The sequence below is a fragment of the Macadamia integrifolia genome, chromosome 13 (genome assembly GCF_013358625.1).
Source record: "Macadamia integrifolia cultivar HAES 741 chromosome 13, SCU_Mint_v3, whole genome shotgun sequence".
Classification (NCBI taxonomy): domain Eukaryota; kingdom Viridiplantae; phylum Streptophyta; class Magnoliopsida; order Proteales; family Proteaceae; genus Macadamia; species Macadamia integrifolia.
Genome location: NC_056569.1, coordinates 17,383,253 through 17,405,374, shown reverse-complemented (window position 1 = coordinate 17,405,374; position 22,122 = coordinate 17,383,253). Strand labels below are relative to the sequence as shown.

Here is a 22,122-nt window from a genome sequence, read left to right as displayed (position 1 = left end):
GGATCGAAAAACCAAATATAAGAAAGTTCAGTAGTCTACAGTCAATGGGATCTTAAAATTCAAGCAAGTTGTACGTTCAACCTCATCGTTTAGAATAACCCTTTATTAATTAATAAAGATCATATATGAACCAAGCTTCCCTCATAAACATCATCAGATATGCAGACAAAGCTGTGAAGAAAGGTGGGGTAGCACCGACAGCCTGATTAAAAGAGACAGATACTTGAGCGAGAGGTTACCGCTAACAATGGAACAATAAAAGATGACACTCGAAGTACGGATTTTCAAGAACTGAGGGCTTAACCTGATCCTCTGAAGAGGAATAATTTACATTAAAAAAAAAAAAAAAAAAAAAAAAAACGATTCAAATGTAGCTGAGCAGGGCACATGCAGACTTATGACACATTGTGAGGAAGATTGGATAGCTGAAGCCATAACTGGAGAGTAAGTACTTGTTGAGAAGAAGAACACCAATGTTGGATGGATACCAGCTGAGAGTAATTAGAGAAGATATGGAAAGGATCTAGCCTTTTAGATGAAATTTTTGGTAGGCTTGTTACAAAGGAAGATTCAAATTGGATTTCCAAGACGAGATTCGAATTGAAGCTGTAATCGATTATGGGCAATCTTTGTTCCTTGATTTTGAGTCTGTTTTTGTTATTCTTCAGGAGATCTCTGATTTTGTTATTCTTGAGGGGATTTTTTATTCTTAAGTGATCTCTGATTCACTACATCTACATATAATCAATCATTTCAGAGGGAGAGGAGGAGAGGAAGAAGAAAAAGCAGAATTGGGTCTCACTGTGAATAGAGGTGGAAGGCTTGGGGTATTCTAGCAAGGTTTGTTGTAGGGGTGAAAGTTTTCCCACAACCGGATCTCACCCTGGCCCTCCTTGAACCTGAACATGAACTGAACAAGGCTTGGGCTAAGGGTGTCAATTGGCTCGATTTCGATTCGATTAAGAGGGATGATAAGGTAAACTGAAATCGAATCGAGAATTGACTCGGTTCTATATTTGGATACTCAAGCCAATTAAATTTGGTTCGATTTGATTTTGGTTCCAATTCGATTCTATAATACAGTTTTAATTCGGTTATATAAATGGTTCCACTCTGGGACCATGATTGTGATCGACTAAAGACCATAATTGGATCAAGTTATGGACATTATGGTCATTGTTAACTCTAAAATTATCTTAACATGTGAATATGTGCAACAAATTGCAAAAAGCACTTACCAAAAAAAAAACAAATATTCTAAACTGTAACCGAACTCAAACAACATGAATACTCATATACTCAAACTGAATTGATTCAGTTCTGTTCAATTCAATTAATTCGACTCGATTTCGAATTTGATATTCGATACTTTCTAGTGAACATGATTTTTTGCACACTATAGCTCACCGACTACCTAGCATTAGTGAACCTATAATCCTTACAACCAAACGGGGAAATTGTTTTTCACACATGTTAGTGCATAAAACGTGCTTCCATCTCCCCTCCCGCTCAGGGTCGCAGGCCACGTAGGATCAGAATTCAATCGTTTGGCTTTTAGCAGTTCACATAGCATGCGCGCGTTTCATTTTCCCCGCATTAAATAACTGATTGTACGGAGAAGAACCTTTCAGTACTCAAATTGCCTCCAGTAGGCTCCAGGGTTGAGTCTTGAGAAGCTCCACCTAAAGGAGATTCTATCGGAATTCCGGACGGCCAACAATCGTTTCATTATGAAGAAGAGAAGCAAAATCTCTGCAACATCATTTTTTGGGCTACCCAGATCCTCATTTTACCATTAAACTGTGTTTTGCTTGCTTTCTCTAATTACAATATTATCTCATTAAAAAAAATTATAGAGTTACTTTACCTTAATTGTAGTTCACCTGCAACGTACGAAAGCCTGTGGACGATTAATAATCTCGTCATTCTCACCATCACAAAATGGTATGAAGCATTTTAAATCATACAGGAAGAAGTTATAGATGATGCAAAGGCCAAAATCCCAAGGAGAAAAGAAGAACAAAGAACACCATTAGAAAGAGAAATTTGAGATCGATAACAGTACCAATATGCAACAGTATTTCAAATCACTGATGTGTTGGATGAACTTTCATGATTTCACACACAGAGAGATCATAGCAACTAAAACTGATTACCCTTTTCATACACCTTACATCTTAATAGGGAAAAGAAAGGAATACGCAATCACGGTTCTAGAACTAAAAACATCACTGAAAAAAAAAAAGGTGTCCATTGATTAGAGTAAGAGAAGAAAAAAGACGAAGAAAATTGACATTAAAGTACCTGGAATTGAACTCTTCAATGGCCCAAAAACAATGCCTGTTGCGGTAGAACCCTAGTCTCAGCGATCTGCTTCAGTAAAAGCAGCTGCTCCAACGACACAACACAGCATCCCTTGGAATACAGCATGGTCTGAACCACCTGGGAGTTCATCAGAACCTGTAGCAGTTGTTGTCGGTTCAGCCTGTCCAACCCGGCAAATGCACTGACATTCGCAGGCGTCTGAGACGTAAAACTGGACTCACATGGCATCGACTCCAGCACGCTAATCTGCGCCTTGAGGAACTTGATGTACTTATACGCCTCTCCCAGCATTGTGGCTATGTCCATCTTCTTTTCCGACGGCAAAAGCTTCTGCAGACACCGAGTTTTGTCGCTTATCTTCTTGCGTCGCATGCGCGCCAGAATGTTTGGAGGCATCGACGGCGGCACCATGCACACTTCAGGTTTTTGCGGCTGAAGTGCAGCGAAGGAGGCGGGGAGGTTCAAGTTCCTCCTCAGTCCCTCCACAGTCCAGGAACCGGTTGATGAGGAAGATGGCCGGAGACTTCTAAGAGGCTCCACCCCAGAAAAATCTCCTCGGAGATGAAAATTATTCGGAACTTGTTGATTTTCGTGACCTGATATCTGATTGAGAGGAGGTTGAATCGGTAAACGAGGAAAGGATGAATTACATAGCATCAAAGCCCGGCGGGAGGCTTGTGATCTGAAATTGTCCCTATCTTCTTCATTGAACATCTCAGGCTTTGGAGTCTTGAGATTGTCTCCCTGAACCGAGTACGGATTCGCATGCATTTGCTGAACCAGAGGATCTGATGTTGTAACATACGGCAATCCAAGAATGGAAGGTCCGATAGGGTAGTCTGAAATACCATGAAACACATGAAACGGTTTCTGATTCTGATTCACATTTGAAACCGCCTGAAAACTCAGGCCAGCATCGCTGTAGAAGTATCCCTCTCCATTTGGCTGGTCATGGAAGGAGAAATGCAGTTTATGACCAGAATCACCAGATCCTTCGGCGATGATTCTCGTTGCGAGTCTTCTTTCCATCTTCTGTTAAGCTAATCGAGAGGAAGAAACCTTCCGAGATCTGAATTGAAACTACTTCGCTGTGAAACCCTAATCTGAGGAGATTGAGGGAGAAGGAGGGCCTTTAGAGTTGAGGCGGCGAACTTTATAGTAAGCCCAGCGCCGTTTGGGAATGATGAGAGTTGAAACACGTGGAGCAATTATATTGGGCTGTGATGTGATCATTTGTTGCGATCGTGCAATGAAAAGGATGATCAGTTATATGCCTTCGCCGGTTATCTCGCTTTTACATTTTGTCCTGATTGCTAGAGGCGGCTTGTAAGAACAAATAATGATTTGCATTGGCAGAAAAAATGGCCAGGAGATTAAAAAAAAAAAAAATGACACGTGGCAATGCATCCTTTCGTCTCCCCCTCTCTCCCCCCGTATTGGTCTTATTGTCAGGAGTCTGTCTGTTATCTTAAGCAGCGTAAAAAATAATAATAATAATAATAATAATAATAATAATAATGAAGGTAATCTTTACTCCCCTCTCTTGATCTAAGGCAAAATATTAACTTGACCTATCATTTTTGTGAAAATATCACTCTCCTCTTATACAAGAAAAATATGCTATCTAACAGTCCCCAACCGTTTGTTCTGATTGTTAAGTCAAGTTAATTTTTTCATAATCCCCAATGTACCCCCTAATTGTATAATCTCAAAATTATCCTTAAGTGAAAGACCCCTTGAAATCCATCCCTATTCCTCTTTCTCTATACCTGAATTGAAGGAGAAGGAGAGATCGTCTTCATCGAAGCTTTTTTTCCTGTTCATCTTTGTTGTCTTTTCCTCTTTAGAAGCTTGAAGGAGAAGGAAAAGAAGCTTGAAGTGTTTGAAATGAATGGACTTAGAAATCTCAAGAACAATGGAAGGGACTGAAGTTGTAGTAGTAGCAGATGGAGTTGTATTAACAGAATCCTTAATTTCCATAACCTATGATAACAGATCCGAGAGCCAGAGCGAGGATGGATCATTATCACCTTGGTCTGTCTGCGCTGTAGGCTGAGAACCCATATCTAGATTCTCGAAATTGAACAAAACCCTAACCTTGCTCATTAGATCCGAGCTGTGGAAAATAGATTTCGTCGAGCCTAATTCAACCACACCATTTGCACAAGGAATACAAACAATCGTCTGCAACCCAAAAACCTGACCTTGCCGTGCCCGTTCACAAGATGAGTTTGCAAGCCTCTCACTTCCGGCGAACCAAACTGGCGTCGAAGTGTAAAACACCTGACCCGGAAGGCCAACACCATTCATAAAAGACTGAGTCATCAAAACAAGAAAGAACCACTCCATATCAGTAACCTCTTCATCAACAACATCGTCAGCAGAAGCCAACACACCAGAAATTAACGAATTGAGTTCCCGAAATGAGAAGAAGATTGAAGGAGAAGGATCAATTGCCTTCATTGAAGCTTCCACATGCGACAAATTGGGTTTATTACTCCATTTTTGTTTGACATTCTCTCTATTTCTCTATCATTTTTAATAGTGGAATTTTTCTCTACAAGAGCATTTGCATTTCCTCTGATGCTCAGAGAGATCCTACCAAGTTTGGGGTTTTCAATGGATCAAAATATGCTTTTTGATAGCATTAGTGCAATTTTTATCTAATATAAATCATATTTAACACTTTGTAGAATTATGCAATGGGATACCTGAATCTGTTTTTGTAGGTGCTTAATATACTCAATTGCTTCCTCTAACATGTCAATAGTATTTGTTTGCTGCAAAGTAACCTGGGAAACCATGACACCGCGATTACAAAGAACCATTAATTCAAGGTTTATTGTCTTTAGATTATAAAATCAGACACTGAGTGAACTTGGAAATTCCTCTAAACCCATGTTTTAAGTATTTATTAGATTCAACTAGGTAAGCAAATTTACCTTATCCTTATTGGGAACCAGTTCCTGAAGCTTCCTTATCCTGTCACTGATTCGAGTCCTCGGAACCTAATCAAGGAACAAACTATCATATAAAGAAGCAGAAATTTTCAAAGTTTCTGAAATTGGGTGTCGTTGAACTATTTACAGGAGCTTGAGAGAGACATTGGGTCTGTGAAAGAAGCTCGTCATCTTGGAACAGAGAGTCGAACCAAGTTGCCGAAGCTGACCGGAACCGAGAGAGCCTTGTGGTGGCCATGTCTGTCTTAACAACAGAGAAGGAGGAGAATAGGGTGGATTTCAATTGTTCTTTCACTTAAGGGTAATTTTGGCATTACACAATTAGGGGGTATTTTGGGGATTATGAAAAAATTAACTTGACTTAACAACCAGAATTAACTGTTGGGGGCTGTTAGATAGCATCTTTTTCTTGTAGGGGAGGGGAGTGAAATTTTTCACAAAGGTGATGGGTCTAGTTGATATTTCACCTTAGTTCAGGGGAGGGGAGTGCAGTTTACCCTAATAATAATTATTTTCCTAGATTTTTGTTTGTCGGGGAAAAAAATATGGCAAAAAGTTCACGGTATGTTTAAACAATGTTTGTAAAACGTTCTTCATAGATAGTCGTTGATTTAACCACATAGAATCATTGAAACTCTTCTCTTTCATTTTAACAGACATCGGCTGTGACAGTGACAACAAGTCATTTCCTCCAAACCCTGGATCAGACTCATCTCCAATGATAGACGCTCTAACGAAGGGTCGAAATCCTTTACGATCCTGGCGTAGACGGTTTTAGATGTCTACCGTTTCACCCTTTTCTTCTTCTTCTTCTCCCTCCTTCCTCTCCTCTCTTCAAATCACCAAGACAGAACAGGTTAGGGAGGGATTCCAATGTTCAAGTAATTCCTGAGATCGATGTTTGTAAGTGGGAACCTTGAGATTCCCTGGTGAGTTTCAACCTTCAACTCGCTTCCAAACTTAGGGTTTTTTAAATCTATTTCTATTTTTTAATTGGGTTTGATTTCTGCTAGGCTGAGATGATTTTGACGATTTTCCTGACTCTTCTGTATATAATTTACACCAATCTATCTCCTTTATTTGCCTTTTGATTTTCGTATCCTTAAATTTTTAATATGATGCTCTTCAGGAATTTCGTATCAATTTTTCAACCCCTTTATGGTAATCGAAGCAATTCACTACAATTTCTTAGATTTTTGACTAATGTAAGTACAAGAGAGGAGAGGAAGGAGGGAGAAGAAGGAGAAACCTTAATCTGTTATGTTTGCGATTTGAAGAGAGGAGAGGAAGGAGGGATGAGAAGAAGAAAAGGGAAAACGGTAGACTTCAATTATGTTTCTTATCGAATTCTGTTTCTCAGTCTCTCTCTGGTTATTTGGAAGGAAAGAAGTTAGAACGGTTACGTCTGAGTAAGGTTGTCACTCACCCATGCTGTGACCGTCACAGTAGGTTAAAGATGAAGAATGATTGTGATTTTTCCACCCTAAAAATTGAAACCAATCATAATATAGTAAAATTAATAATTAACAAATTATATTAATTATTAATAAATAGACTATTTATATTAAAAGAAAATGACAACAAGATTGCAATATGTACATCTTGCTACCACTCGCCCAAAAATATAATATTATAAAGAAAGTGAGATGCAGTGTTCTTTCTGGTGGGACCCATGAGTGCTGCAACGTGGTGTTCTTACAACCGGTGATGGAAAGGAGAACAGGGATTCAGTGGTGAAATGGAAGTCGGTCGCATGACGGATCGGGATGGATTGGTGGGCCCTACCTACGAGGCCCATGATAATGGGAACCTGAGAAAAATGGATTTGGCTCTTCTATGGGCGCGGGGATGCGCCACACATCGTATCAAGACGGCACGGCCATTTAGCAGACAACGAACGGGTGGTCAAGAAGGATAATGCTGCAAAGAGAGAGAGAGGTACATGCGAAACATCAGGCGAGATCCTCTGTCTTCCCCCCCGCCACCTCTGCCAACCTCTGCGACCCTGCATGCGTCTCCTTCTCTTAGCTTCCTCACCTATCAGGCTTAGCGCATCACTCACAAGCTCTGAAACTTCCGTCGCGCCCGTCCACTTGCCCTCGCCCTGCATTCTCGTATCGCCTTTGAAGAGCGAAGAAGGAGAAAATGGATATTACTGAAAGGTTGAAGCTTCAGAATATTTACCCAAAAAGGAAAAAAAAAAAAAAAAGCTTCAGTATACAATGATTGTCTTCTTCTACTTCTTGGTGCCTCGGCTTAACATCTCCGTTCACATTCGATGCGGCAAAGGTGGTAACGCGCATTCAACAGCCTGAGCATTTTAAAGCGTCGAATATACACCACCACTCCTACCGCGGTAGAGGAGCTGGGTCCATTCACATTAGTTCGCTGCAAGTGGCTGGAGATATGGTGGACAGTTTATAGCCTATTCTAGATGGGAGGGGAAACGTGATGTGGTGGGCAACTTGCGGCCTAGTTACCATCTTTGTTCTCGATTGATGGGTAAATAACAGGAGATGAGAAAAGATCTTAATAAAGCACATTTTTAGTTTATGGATTAATTTTTATTTATTTTTTTTAATAGAAAATTAAAAAAATTTCAACAATCCCATGGATACATAGAACCCCTTTAAATTGGATGTTCAAGAATTAAAAAAATAAAATAAAAATGATTTACATCAATAGCCATGACCTCCACTATTGGGAAAAAAATACTTGAGTCTAAAGCGTTTTATAGGCATTGTCTAATGTTATTTTTTCTCCTCACTTCACTTCCCTTCTCTTTCCTTCTCTTCCCTTTTCCCTTGCAATCAAATGCAGCCTAAAAAAATAAATAATAATAATAATAAAAAAAAACGATGTGTCTTGACTTAGGAAATGCCTTAGCCTCAAAGAACCCTTACCTTTGTTAACCTGAATTTTGATGCATTTATTGGAAGTTTAAGACAATCCAGGCCCATTTGGAATTGGAGTAGACTCTAAATATCATATGGGAAAATAGTAAAGCCATTTTTGGGCCTCATTGGTGGCCCAATGCAGTAGTGTTCGAAACTATTATTTAAGGATTGTCAATTGTCATACACAAAACTTACCATTGAAGGGGACTCAAGTCAGTTATGTAAATGATATGGAAGATTACACAAATATAGGTTCCCATGAAGCTGTACATTTGATTTGGAGAGCTAGATCCATATGCTTCATCTAATTTTGAGTCTCTTTTTCTCTCCTGCTCCTTCTGTATATCTGTTTCCTGTTCTCTCTATTGAAGAGTCCAAAAAGAAAAGTTTGAAGGCCTTCTAGTTTTATTCTCTCTTTTTCCAATCTCCCTATCTAGTTAGCTCTCAGCTTGAATATCTAGGGGCTTGGGAAACCTCTCGGGCTTTAAATAATGGATCCCACATTATTTCGGGACATATCAACTTCACCATTGCCTAGTCTACATATTCCAAAGTGATAAAATGAGGTGTCTATAGGTCAATGCCTGGTTCGTCTGATAAATTGATAGAAAGATCATATTTTAAACCATTCAAAACATTATAATTTACCAAATTAAATCATGGTTTTATGGCCAACAACTCATCATGGATCCAGCAAACACATCTGAGGGCATTTTTTACGATTGATGCGAAACATTCTTAATGAAGCTAGAGGCACAAGAAACCTTAAAGCTACTAAAAAAAAAAAACCTATATCACGTCCATGGGATCATACTCATCATGCTATGCATGCCTTTCGGAGGTGACAAAAATGAGGTGACTATACTTACATTCATTGACTTTTTAGTTCAATTTAACCCTTTATTATGGAACACGAGAACATTAGGTTGTTGTGAAATTAACCACATGAAATTCATGAAGTGAACATGTCCACTAAATTTAGATTCTATCTAAATTGTCATGTGGTAATTATTAAGGGTGTGTGGAAACAGATTATAGTTTTGAGTATGCAATATATCCATCATTCTTCCCTTTAAAAATAAAAATTATAACCCAGAATATTTGGCCTTTTGGGTCAAAAGCTTTCTTATTTGACAAGGGAAAAAAATGTTGAGGTTTTTGTTTGGGAAAAAGAGGATAAATAAATTTTTAATCGAAATTGGCTTGAGTAGGCCCACAACATGGTTGGGGGATTTTTTTAAAACCCCAGTCCAACTCTAAGTCCCCTTAGCTAAGCCTAGGTCCGGCCCGACCCTAACTCAGGACTTGAAAATTTCAACCCTAGCCTGCCCTTAGGGTCGGGCCAGGTTAACCCTGATTGGCCCTGAACATGGGGAGGGGAAAGGGAGATGCAAAAGCTAGGCTCAAACCGGGAGAAGGAGAGGAAGAAGAACAAAGTAAAAAGAAATATAATTCAGCTCAACTCAATGTTAGCAGTCTTAATATTTCAAAAACTTCAGTTCCTCACATGGTTTCAAGTATCGGTCTAGTATCGGCCATATTGGATCGGTATCGGCTGAGACTGATCCTCGATCCCTGACCAATCCGAATCGATGTTCCGCATCATTTTAGGGGCTAAATGGTAAAAAATAGTACTTTCTAGAAAAAGCAGAATAAAATAGATTGATACCCACTGATCTTATCCAATCTGATATGATATGTCGATACCGTCCCCTAAATCCTTGGTTCCTCATGCTGAACATTAGGAACATGACGAACTAGGACATACGTGATGACTATGGTAGAAAATCAAAACATTTTGCTTCTTCCAGTTTCTTTGTTTTGTGATGGCATAGGAGATGGACTAAAAGACTTTAAGAGAGAAAGATTGAAGCCATCTCTCAAGGAAAGTGTGTTGTCTCTAAATCAAGAAGTTAATGAGATGGTAGGTCCTATTATGGCTATGTGCAAAATAAAAGCACATCTAAGGGAAAGAGAGGGTTTACCAAGCAGTTCAAGCGGATCCAATGTGGACTAGAGCCAACTTTCATGTAAGAAGCTCTTCCCCTTCATTAATTGGTATCAAATGTCCACGGAAGCGGGAGATTGTGGAGAGGTCTGTACTATATGATGCTGCTCTTTGTATTAACTTTATTTCAAGCATGAAACTGAAAATTGCAATAGCTGGACACATGATTAATACAATGAGGAAATTGAATTTTATTGCAAAAGCATTACAACAAGGATCGAGTTTTCCTGAGGCCACATTGAACAATGGCCCATCGCGATCATAGACAGTAGGGGGAACAGATGTGGGATGAGAGGGGGTCATATCTAGATTGTCTCATTGGTCAACCACCAGTGAAGGAAAGCTGTGTCCTTACAACAATAAGCAAGAACACCATTATTAAAGAAGAAGAAGATAGGGTCAAGCTCAACCTGAGGCCTCAATGCTGGCTCGGCTTGGCCCGATCTTGACTTAGGGCCAATAATACCTAGCCGTGAGCCCGTGACCTGCCCTCAGGGCTAGGGTACCTTAACTCCAGGCTCCGTTTGGGCTCAGGGTAGACCAGGGTTGGCTCGGACCAAAAGCGTCAAACTTGCACCCCTAAACCCTTTTGTTTTCCAAAAATTTCTTTTTTTAAGAGAGTTTCTTTCACCTTGGTTGAAGAAGCATCCACAAATCTAGAATCATTATTAGTCTCCCATTTTATTAAAGGTTAAATATCCTACATTATTACTTGACATCCATCCAAGGCTAATGATAACCAACAATGAATGAATTCTTGCTTCACCATAGGTATAAGAAAACTCAATCCCATTTTTTCTCATTTAGAATTTTCTCACTAATGTTGTGCATGCGGTTTATGCCTTTTTTCTCATAAAAAATACAAGATTTATATTTATTTTTTGTAAGAAATTTTTTTTTTCATGACAATTATACACTAGTGGGAAAAATCTAATTTCTTTTTTGGGTTAGGGCTTGTTATTTGTTTGTGTGACCATTGAGTTCATGGTTCAGGCAATCCATATCGATTTGGCATACCTGGTCGATATCATATCACTTGATGGTATAGACTAGGGGAAAAAGTCATAAAATCTATTTTTTTTAAAGAAAATCAGGGGTATTTTTGTTCGATATAGGTGATTAGATACCGATCTATTTCAATATCGTATCAATTTTGAGATGACGGATACCCATTCTGATATCATGCACTAAAATCATGACTATGTTAACAAAGAAACCAAACAATGCAGATGCATAGACATCTAACCAGAGGCAAAGTGGTCTTTGGGGATTCTTTTCAATATTGTATCGACCTTGAGATGACGGATACCCATTTTGATATCATGCACTAAAATTGTGACTATGCTAACAAATAAACCAACCAATTGAGTCAACCAGGGGTAGAGTGATCTTTTCTTCACCCTATATATTGGTAAGGGTGTTAATCGGTTCGGTTCACATATATTTTGACTGAAACCAAAATTGTACCATTTACTAAACGGTTGCACTTTCTGAAACCACAACCATTTGGTAAACGGTTTTTGTTTCCATGGTCTTTAAATAGTTTTGGTTTTACGGTTTTAAACGATTTTGATTTTGATTTATTCCGTACGGTTTCTAAACGGTTAACAATCGGTTTGCTAGTTTATTCGCATGTTTACTAAAATTTGCTTTTGATGATAAACGATTCAATCTTGTGAATATGAAATGCAAACCATTATGTTTTGTTAAAATAACCAAACAACTAAGCAAAAGAAAATATTTTGATAGAAAATAGTCTCAAGCGCATCGATCTAACAAGTCAATAAGTAACATAGGGATTTTCTTCTTCTCCCCTCCCCCCACCAAAAAAAAAATTATGTTATAATATTGGGAAATATATATTTAATATGCCATGGTAAAAGCAAAAGTTATATTTTTATCAATATACATTCTACTTAGTGCGTTGGATTAATTTAATTGGCATTCCAAACAATGAGCAAGCTACCTTTAGAATTACTTGTAGGCTTGCAGCACTCAATCTTTGAATCAAATGAGATACTAATGATATTTAGCAATCACTTTATTTAATCTTTAAACAGGTTAATCAGATCAATTTTGACGATTTAAATGTTCGGTTTTCACGGTTTTAATTCGGTTTGAAACCAATGAGTTAAACGGCTCGATTCAGTTTCAACCCGTTTAGCTAATTTGCCTGAAACTTAAAACCAGGACTGAACCATTTACTAAACGGTTTTACAGTTTCAGTGTAAACGACTCGATTCAATTTCAGTAAATGATTTCGATTTCAAATTCACATCCTTAATATTTGGGCTTACGCTCATGGACCAGGTGGGGATTCTTTTCCCTTATTTTCCCACCCCCAAATCCCACCAACCCCACACCCCACCCAAAAAAAAAAAAAAAAAAAATTATTGCCAAAACAAACATAGCCTCATGCAAATATGCAAGCGCGGCCACTCTTGGTCTTGGAGAAACCCTTTTTTTTTTTCGGTACTTTTCAGTCTTGTTCGTTTGGGTTAATTCTCATTTCCCGCAACTTTGCTCCTCGGCAATCATTTTGCCGCGCATTTTCGTCCTTTTGAGATTTTCTTCTTCTTTTCTTTGGCAAACCGTCCAAATCAGATTCAGAGAAAGTCCTGATTCATCATCTGAGGTATCAAAGCAAAACTCTGTAAATCTTTTGTTCTTCATTTTAATTCTCTTAATTTTCTCCTTTTTATTTATTTTGTTTTTAATTTGTTTGTCGAATTTATGATTAGGGTTTCTCTTTCGAACCCCAACAATCACTCTCTTCTCAAGTCCAGTTTCCTTCTTTGTAGAACCCTAAACTCAGTAATTAGTGTTATTGAATCTGCGTGTGTGTGGATTCTGATATTTTCTATCGTGTAAGAGACATGGAAGATAATAGTGGGGGAGGAAAATTGAAGTCTCGAAGAACCAGCGAGGATGTGGACTTTATTAGTGATCTACCGGATTCCATTTTGTGCCACATTCTCTCCTTTCTTCCTACCAAAGATTCTATGAGGACGGGATTTTTAAGCAAGAGATGGGAATCTTTATGGACTTCTGTTCCAATTATTGACTTAAACGAGAGGGTATTTATCCGATGTCTTGAGTTGAAGCATAATAATTTATATGGGATTAGTTATCAGGATCGGAAGAACTTTGCTGATTTTGTTGAAAGGTTTATTGATTTTCATGGAGGCTTGAATGTACCAGAGCTTCGGCTATTGTTCGATATTGGAAGATATCTGAAGTTTTGTTCTCGTGCTGAAAGGTGGGTTCGTACTGTGATGACGAGTGATGCTACGACAATTGATATAGATTTCTCTGGAAAAAGCTTGGATCGTTCAGACATGGATAAGAATATGTACACTTTGCCTCCATGTGGTTTCCCATCCAGATCATTGAGGGTTTTAAGATTAAGATTTTGTGAGTTTAGACCCTTGCAGAACACTAGCTTTGTGTCTCTACAAACCTTAACTTTGGCAGCAGTAAAGGTATCTGATTCCTCAGTTAATGCTCTGATATGTGATTCTCCATGCCTAGAAAACTTGCATCTACAAAGCTGCAATGTTCCCAATTCTTTTCTCATTGAAGCTCCTGCGTCACATCTCAAGTGCATAGTGATTTATAACTGTGTTACTCCAGGACATAAATTCATTGAACATTTATCTTTAAATATTCCAAGCCTTCAGAGCCTTAAGTTTAAGGGGATTATAAATGACTTCTCTGTGAAGAACTTGAGGAATCTGATTGATGCTGAAATTGATGAGCAAAATGAGTACAATGGGCTTCAAAAGCATGAATACCGCATGGTATTTAAGCTACTCAATGGTATTGGTCATGTCCAGTTTCTTTCACTATCTAACTGGTTTCTCGAGGTATGTTTCTCATTTGCATAATTATGTTGGATTTTCTGTATTTAATTGAATTGAATTCATGGTTCATGGAAATGTTATGACCCCAGGATTTGGCAGTGCCCCCTAAATGATGTGCTTTGATTTGTAGAACTCTACCATATTGAGACACATTGACATTAATTATTTGGAATTTTTTTTTTTGGATGTCCATGAACATTGTTATTTAGTGTTTGATTATTTAGGCTCTATGTTAGCCTTGAATTTCCTTTTCTTTTCCTCTCTAATTTTTTGGTGCAACCACCTTGAACACTATATTATGTAAGAAAGATGCAGGATCCTATGCCTTACTGTTTTCGTAGTTCTACTGCATTATGCTATGATTCATATCTTATTATTTCTCTTAATTACTAAGCTAAAGAAAATTGAAGACTTTGAGGCCAAAGTGGCCAAATTTTGAGATCAATTAGATTTATTATATTTTTTGGGGAATAGCATATTGTTATTGATTGGATTGAAAATTTACAGCATGGAAGGCTCCCCTAAACAGGGAAGAAGCCATGGGTTGTTATTTACCGTCTGCATTTCTGAATTAGAAGGAAAGCCTGAATAGCCTTAAGGTTGAGCGAGTGAGTTACTAGATTCAAAGCTTGAGAGCAGTGTGAGAAGGAGCACTCCTCAAAGGTCTGAACAATGAAAATGATATCCTGAATAATCAGAGCAATTTTGGCTGGGAGTTTGGGACAGTGCTTGCTGTGGTAAAGGTCATTTCCTTGACAATGGGCAAACAATTTCTTTCAACCGGGATCTTGTCGAGGCCTTCCCCAGTCGCTTTGTGAAAGGCATCTTCGATACTGAGGGCCTTAGCCACTAACACAGAAAGCATGGATATCTGATTGAACTTGCTAAAACAGCCTTCCTGTAGGAAACTGCCACCATGGAATTTAGGATTTGAGCAATATGCTGCATCACCAAAAGAAAAAAAAGTGAAGCACCCAGTGCACGAGGCTCCTACCAATGCGGGGTCTGGGGAGGGTCATAATGTACACATGCTTACCCCCTGCTTCGTGGAGAGGCTGTTTCTGACCCGAAACGGTGATACTGAGGCCAGCCCTCTAATATGCTAATTAAAATTCACCTTAAAACTACCAACTTTTTTTTTGGGGGGTGGGGGGCATGAGGGAACTTGTAACTGCCGTGAGTTCATTTGGTTTGATCTTACTGGATGGACAGTCTTGAAACCCATCCATTGCTTTCTTGATGACAACATGGGGGTTTTGGCAGAACTTATTTGGATTAATGGATTCCTTGGCTTCCGAAGATACCAGCTTATGACTGAGACTACTCCAACAGATTACTAGTAGATTTTAACCATACAATTCAGAGACTGAATCTTTTTAGACATTTTAGATTGTGGCGGGTGGAAAGATTTGTCGATTGGAAGACTGAAACTATCCAATTTGCAGCATATTTTTTGACTTTCAACTGCTAGAATTAGGAGCATGCTTGGTACTAATTTTCTACATGACATCGACCAAGAATTCCATTAATTGAATGGTTGGGTTCAATAGGCAACAGGCACATCCCTCTTTCTTGGGTCTAATCTGCTTGTGGCTCAGCACATTAGACGCAATCTACAAATGCTATAACAGTAGGCAATGGGGCCTTACCATTTCTTATTAGAACTACGGATTTATGAATAAGAAAAAATATAAGATGATCAAAAACATGTGAATTTATCAATGAATAAGAGGGCCAGTTTGAAAGATTAAATATAGGATTTCTTTTGTTGCTTAAGGTGGGGAGGGGATGATTGATGGCTCACCAATTTTTTCGTTGTACAAACAAACATTATAGAAAAAGCCCTCTAGTTGTGTGAACATGCATCCAAAGTGCTTTTTGATATCTTGTTTAACTTTGTTTTACTCTTGAGAATCATTAAGGTCCTTTATTAGTAATTGAATGAAACATCAATCCGGGTAACATCTAGATGTTTAGTTACTTCATGGAAGTATTATTTTCAAGTTTGTGGGGTTTGACACTCCTATCAAGAAAGAAATAAATACTCATTGGGAGGCGTAATTCAGCTTGAAGAGGGATTGTGATTGCAGATGTACTGTTGTACCTGAATCCAAAATGGTTATAAGAGTTAGTAAATTAAAAGGGAAGCACAATGATGGAGGACAGTTTTAATTTAGGAATCTGTGGGTTTATTTCTTGCTTTATGGGATAATTTGTGACTAGGATTCTTTTTTTTTGAGATTCTAGTTCTAGGACCCATGTGGTTGTCTAATCTGACAAGTTTTCAGTTGAGTGCTTGTTTTAAGCATTCTAATCCAATTGAATTTCTGTCTGGTTGTTTTTTTTTCTTGGGGTGGATTTTCTTATTTAAATTTTTACAATCGAGTGGCTGAAATAAATATTGTTATATGTTGTAGTGGTTAATATTGCTTATGGTTTGAGAAACTTGTGGGTGACTTTGTCTTGATTTCCCACGGTAACAGTATGGTTGATTTGCTTCTTAAATTCCTTTTTTTTTTACTTGCTTTCTTACTATTGATAACTGCACCTTTCAGTTTAAGGGAGATCCATTCTCTTAAACGCAAGCTTTGTGGTCCCCTATTGTTTAATCATATTTAATTTTTGGATCTTTTGTTGTTGATTTGAGAGCTCTATTGATATTTCTTCCTTGTGCACTTAAATTGCTTCTCTCCTTTGGCATGATCATCCTTTGGCCAATTTGGGTTTTGTTTGATCTCTATCAGCATCACATGAAGAGAGATGGAGTTGTTTATGCCTTTAGTGCTCGATAATTGTGGATTTTAAGGAGTATTCATGAGGCATGAAGGCTATGTTTGGCATAAGCATTGAACTAAACTAAAGCTTCCCTTCTCGGCCTAAATCTGTTCATATGCCTGAAACCACTCCATCATGAGACCCTTCTTTTTTTTTTTTTGAAAAAGATGTGCTCTATTCTCTACTTTGTTATGGAGGTTAAAAAGCAAGGAACTGAAAGTCTATTTTTCTATAAAGCTGTAATGTTGTCCTGGTGGATTTTGTTTTTTTTTTTTTTTTGTTTTAACTTTTCCCCACTTCCGTTACATCTTGTTGTTTCATCAATTAAATTGAAATAAATTTCTCATTGGATTTTGAAGATCTGCATACTTCTCCCCACCTTAGGTTTCTTCTTTTATTGTAGGATAAGAACTCTAATCTGATACATTTTTTTGGAAGTTGATGCTATCTCTTTGGATTGGAGAGTAGGACAATGATTAAATATTTATGCACCAGCAGTAAGCAGTTTGAATGGATGTTGAGGAAAGGGATATAGGTCTATGGAATAGTATGCATATCCTATTTATATGGTGCTATGAAAAGGCATTAAAAACATGAGGCATCAAGGAGTTTTAACTGCGTTGTGAGGCTGACTTGGGATAATTTTGACACTTTTTTTTTTTTGAGGGCAATTGTATTTTTTTCTTTTTTTTGAATTACGGATGGCTCTGGTCCAGTAACCTTTTAATGTGTTCTTCTTTTTTTTTTCCCCACTAGAAGATCAGATTTTATTGTGAGGAAATGAATGTACAAAAAATAAAACAAAACAAAACGCAAGAAGAGAGCCCCCATCTTCGGCATTGCCATTAGCTGCGGCTCACAACCACAATCTCACAAATCTAAAACAAAGTCTTGAAGAAGCATCTATCTGCAGTTCCTCCATTATGTGATCAGGAAGAACCATCGTCTCCCCTGAAGAACATGTTTTCACTGCATCCTTAGCCAGAAAATAGCTATGGGGTTAGCGTCCCTGCAACAATGGGAAATTTTCCACTCAATTGAATTCAGATATGAGTGCAAGTTTTCCCACTCCTGTGCAACAAACAATGGTATGCGTCTGTGCTGAAAAATATCCCCGCAGCTGAAGAGTCAGATTCCAAAAAGTTAGAGATTCTCTAAATTTCTGCCAATTCCAGATATATCTTAAAGTTTAAAATCATTCTGCTGTTATGATCCTGCAGGATTCCTCCTCTTGCTCGCCTGGATTTCCTAGGAAGCAGCTGTCAACGTTCAATTTCATCCATGATTGCTGGGGACAGCACCACATGACTTCTATAATCCTTTCAGCTGGAGCAGGCGCTGAGTTCAGAGTCCAGCCTTTTGGCAATGATTAAGTCATCTGCAGATTTGGTTCTTCTAACCTTCATACTTGAGCACACCAGGGTAATCTCCTTTTTGATCTCTCTCAAAGCCATGAAGATCGATCTGATTCTACCTTTTTGATGCCTCCCATTCCACTCTGCCCAAATTGCAGCCACAACTGCCAGCAGCGCTATTCGCCACGGCTCCTTCATATGCCAGCCTCGCCCTTTTTTCCCCCTCACCATTGAATTGAATCAATGATTGGATTTTCGTTTTTTCCACAGCACATTATACCACCCTGAGACTGTATGCCACAGCTTCACAGAGAACTTATATTCTAAAAACAGATGGACAAGATATCCTGTTGCATCTCCACAGAGATCGCATCTAGACACTAGCGGAATCCCTTTCCCTCAAATCACCTCATCAATGGGTAGCCTCCCATGCACCCATCGCCATCCCAAGGTACATAGCCTTGGCGGCTGATATTTATTCCATATCAGTGAGCACCATGGCACCTTTGGATTTCTTACCCTTATTTCTTCCCAAGCACTGTTAACAGAGAAACTCCCATTGGATCCAATCCCGACATGCATTTATCTTCCATATAATGAATAGGGAGCTTGACAGTTCTAACTGCCTCAAAAATCTGCTTTAAAAGTCTTGATTGCACATTAGGAATTTTCCATTTCCCATTGTCAATAAAATCTTTCACTTGCAGACTGGATCCCTGAAAAAGATTTGCATCCAGTTCAGACAGATCTTGAATTGATTCAGGGCCTAGCCACCGATCCTTCCAAAAATTAATTTTCCTTACATCACCTACCACCCACCTTTCGTTAGACGAGACAAAATGCCACATTCTTTTAATGTGTTCTTTTTGTTTAATACATATACTAGCTGAAATATTTAGTCGAGTAGATCTTTTTCATCTGCATCGAAGCCCTACTGCTGCGACCTTGTATTCCTTAGCAGCAAATCAGCCCAAAGACTATCCAAAGCTGAACTCTGTTCTGAAATATTTTAAGCCCTTAACCCACAATCCAGCTTAATCCTAGTTTTCCTAAATTGAACCCTAGTTTGCTGTTGTTTTCTGTAGCTTCTTTTCCATAATAGTATTCATCCTTCCCTTTCAGAAATTAACCACATGTTCACTACATTTCAGTTCACAAACCATAGCACAGATTTTGTGTTTTATAGTTTTTAGCAATGTTTGCTTAAATATCATATATTCTACCAACTCTGGTAATTTTTAAAGATAGACTTTATAAAATGTTTGACAATATTATGTAGGAGTGATCAGGAAGTGCAGTCCCTGATCTGGCAGAGCTAGGTATTACCAAGGTTTGAAATTTGAGTTTTGACCTTGGTTGAAACTAAAATATTTTTAGAAACAACCGAAACCTTGCATGTTTCAACCGATGGTTTTGATAGGACATTTCGGTAGTCAAACGGCTATATTTGGCTCAAAAATTTAGGGAAACCCTAATTAAGGCTCTCTAAACATAGTGGAACGTTTAGATTGTTAAAAAACAGACCCAAAATGGTAGTTTTATTTTGTAGTAGTGTATGCCATACCCTGCTATACATTTTTCTCAGTTATAGCCTATTCTACATATAATGTTAATATCAGAAGATGCAAAATTCGATGAAATCAACAAAAATATGCATTAAGAATGAAGAAAAACCATTTAAACACCCATAGTGTCAAAGTGTTACAAATACAAGTGTATGTGTTAAAAGTAGTCAATTACAAGTGTACAACAACAGTTGAAACACCCCCTACGAAATTGTTCGTCCAACTCTATGTCAGTACCACGTTGAGTTCCAGCCTTCCAGGAAGGGTTGAAACCTTTGGGAAAAAGGGTAATCCTCAAAGATTATGCAAATCTTATTCAAATGCGGTAAATTTTCATTGTAGATGCGTTGTAGTAGTTCCCAACACTTTGCTCAATCAAGAAATGTAGGTAATTTGACTAAAAATACCAATTTATTATTTATTATTATTTTTTGAGTTTTCCCCTGAAACAGGGGAAACCACTCGAAACTCACGAAATGGGTCGAAGTTTAGGTCAAAATTCCGAAGTTTCAATTGAAACAATGCTTATATGCACTGTTTTGACTGAAATCGAGTCGAAACCAAATTTTCAGTTGAAACCTTGCGTTCCTTCTGAGTCTTAACCAGTTTCATTTCGACATTTGTCCAAACTAAAATATTTAACAAAATCTCGGTGGTTTTGATCGAGATTTCAAACCATGGGTATTATGCTCTAGTCATCATTTGGACGAAGCGAGCTGAGGAATGCCCATGGAGATCGCCAAACTTGATTCGGGTAGCTAGATCATTGTGTGAAAAAAGGGGAACATCTTTGTTTTATTTGATACTGAGATGTAGCAAGTAGCAACTCGGTAGAGCACTCCTTGGCTAGGCTGCATCGGGAGAGAATCATTGTTTATTGGACCATATCCTTTTGTGTGATATGTCAAATTGTAGATAGAACCAATTTGTAACAAAGACAATGTGGTTAACATGTAGAGGTAATAACCACTATTTACCATTTAGTCAGGATGAGGCTTTGTTGTTGTTGAATTGATCAATATCAATTTACTATCTTAAATGAAAGTGGAACTATATATGTGTTTCTCCATCTTCCCAAGTGCTATTCGCCTCTATTTTGGCCTGTGATTGATTATGTTGGTATCATTGCTTTCTGAAGAAATCTAAACAAAAAAGTTGAAAGATTTCCTAGTATGTGCACCTGGTTGTGCCACATGGAAGGGTGATGCGGAAAATCGGACTGTTGGATGATACTTAGGAAATTATCTGGATCGATTGACCACATGTTAAAATATGTGTATCTGTGTCTATACATATGAGTGGCCCAGTGGGGCTTTTTTTTTTTTGGGGGGGGGGGGGGGGTGGGTATTTCTCCTGTAAAATGTACATCTATGATGTTAATTGAAGTCAACAAATAAGTTTGCTGATATTATCCGATCAATTTGATGCTGTTTTATCCTTACTGAATTTTTTTGAGGTTTTGGTTTAGTTTATTTAATTGTGAGTGGTTAAAAATATTATCCAATCAAGCTGAAGTTTCTTCTTGTATTTGTTAAAGGTGGCTTCTTCAATTTGTTTGAATAAGTGATTAACCTCGGTGCAGTTTTTTTTTTTTTGTTTTTGACTGAAAAACTCTTTGGAATTGCACAGGATTGAAGCCACATAAATCAATCCTAACCATCACTTTCCTCTCCTTCTTCTTCTTCTTCTTCTTCTTCTTCTTTTTTTTTTAAATGATTTCGTATTTAATTTTAATTTTTGAATATATGATCTGTGTATTTTTCATCTTAATGAAATATACTCACCATCTTCACAGTTTTGGAAAGTTTTACATGATTTGATGGCATAATTTTGCTTCAACTATGAAGGTTCTTGATGTTGATGATGCACAACTTGACAATGAGCTGCTGCGGCTGCGGATCAAACATCTGAAAAATCTAAAGCATTTGAAGCTGAAGATGTGGCTAGAGGATGTTGAACTTTGGGGTCTGGGTACCTTGTTGAGCTTGTCGCCTAATTTGGAGACTCTATCTATAGACATTGGTGAGCCGGTGAGTACCAAACATCGATTATGAGTTTGCACGATGTTGGAACTTGACATCACAGCATCAGGTGTTGATTTTATACTTTTCGTCTTGATTTTATGATTTTTTCTGTTTCTCTGCAGGGAGATACGTTTGCTTCAGACATGTTAGTTATGTCAATTCTCGAAGAACAGACGTTCTGGGAAGGACTTACAATGCTGTTTGATTTTTTTCTTCATCTGAAAATGGTTGAGATAAAGGGCTTTGAGGGGCGAGGGAATGAAATACAATTTGTAAAATTTCTTCTCAAGAAATCAAAAGTTTTGGAGAAGATGGTCATTTCTAATGCTGATTTGACAAAAAGATACGGG

At 38.0% G+C, this 22,122-nt stretch overlaps 3 protein-coding genes across 5 annotated transcripts in view; 2 read left to right on the top strand and 1 right to left on the bottom strand.

Annotated features, from left to right (window-relative positions):
• LOC122059965 (ribonuclease P protein subunit p29) overlaps window positions 1-22,122 on the top strand; it is a 168,011-nt gene that overhangs the window by 135,945 nt on the left and 9,944 nt on the right. The window lies entirely within an intron of this gene.
• LOC122059964 (transcription factor bHLH52-like) lies at window positions 2,036-3,427 on the bottom strand. Its single transcript, XM_042623071.1, has one exon. The coding sequence runs from the start codon at window positions 3,352-3,354 to the stop codon at window positions 2,320-2,322; it is 1,035 nt and encodes a 344-aa protein (XP_042479005.1). The 5' UTR covers window positions 3,355-3,427; the 3' UTR covers window positions 2,036-2,319.
• Window positions 12,622-21,657, top strand: LOC122059963 (F-box/LRR-repeat protein At3g58900-like). 3 transcript variants are annotated; one of them, XM_042623068.1, is made up of 4 exons: window positions 12,622-12,825; window positions 12,932-14,056; window positions 17,588-18,250; window positions 21,596-21,657. In XM_042623068.1, the coding sequence occupies exons 2-3, from the start codon at window positions 13,067-13,069 to the stop codon at window positions 17,675-17,677; spliced, it is 1,080 nt and encodes a 359-aa protein (XP_042479002.1). In that variant the 5' UTR covers window positions 12,622-12,825; window positions 12,932-13,066; the 3' UTR covers window positions 17,678-18,250; window positions 21,596-21,657. The 3 variants fall into 3 exon arrangements, with proteins under 3 accessions (XP_042479002.1, XP_042479004.1, XP_042479003.1); XM_042623070.1 differs by lacking the exon at window positions 21,596-21,657 and having other exon boundaries at window positions 17,588-17,916; window positions 18,049-18,250; XM_042623069.1 differs by lacking the exon at window positions 21,596-21,657 and having other exon boundaries at window positions 17,588-17,970; window positions 18,049-18,250.

Bases quoted from the DNA above. Each gene is read 5' to 3' on its own strand.
- LOC122059964 (XM_042623071.1), bottom strand. From the start codon at position 3,354: ATGGAAAGAAGACTCGCAACGAGAATCATCGCCGAAGGATCTGGTGAT.
- LOC122059963 (XM_042623068.1), top strand. From the start codon at position 13,067: ATGGAAGATAATAGTGGGGGAGGAAAATTGAAGTCTCGAAGAACCAGC. The intron at 14,057-17,587 runs GTATGTTTCTCA...CCCCACTAGAAG, and splicing joins TATCTAACTGGTTTCTCGAG to ATCAGATTTTATTGTGAGGA.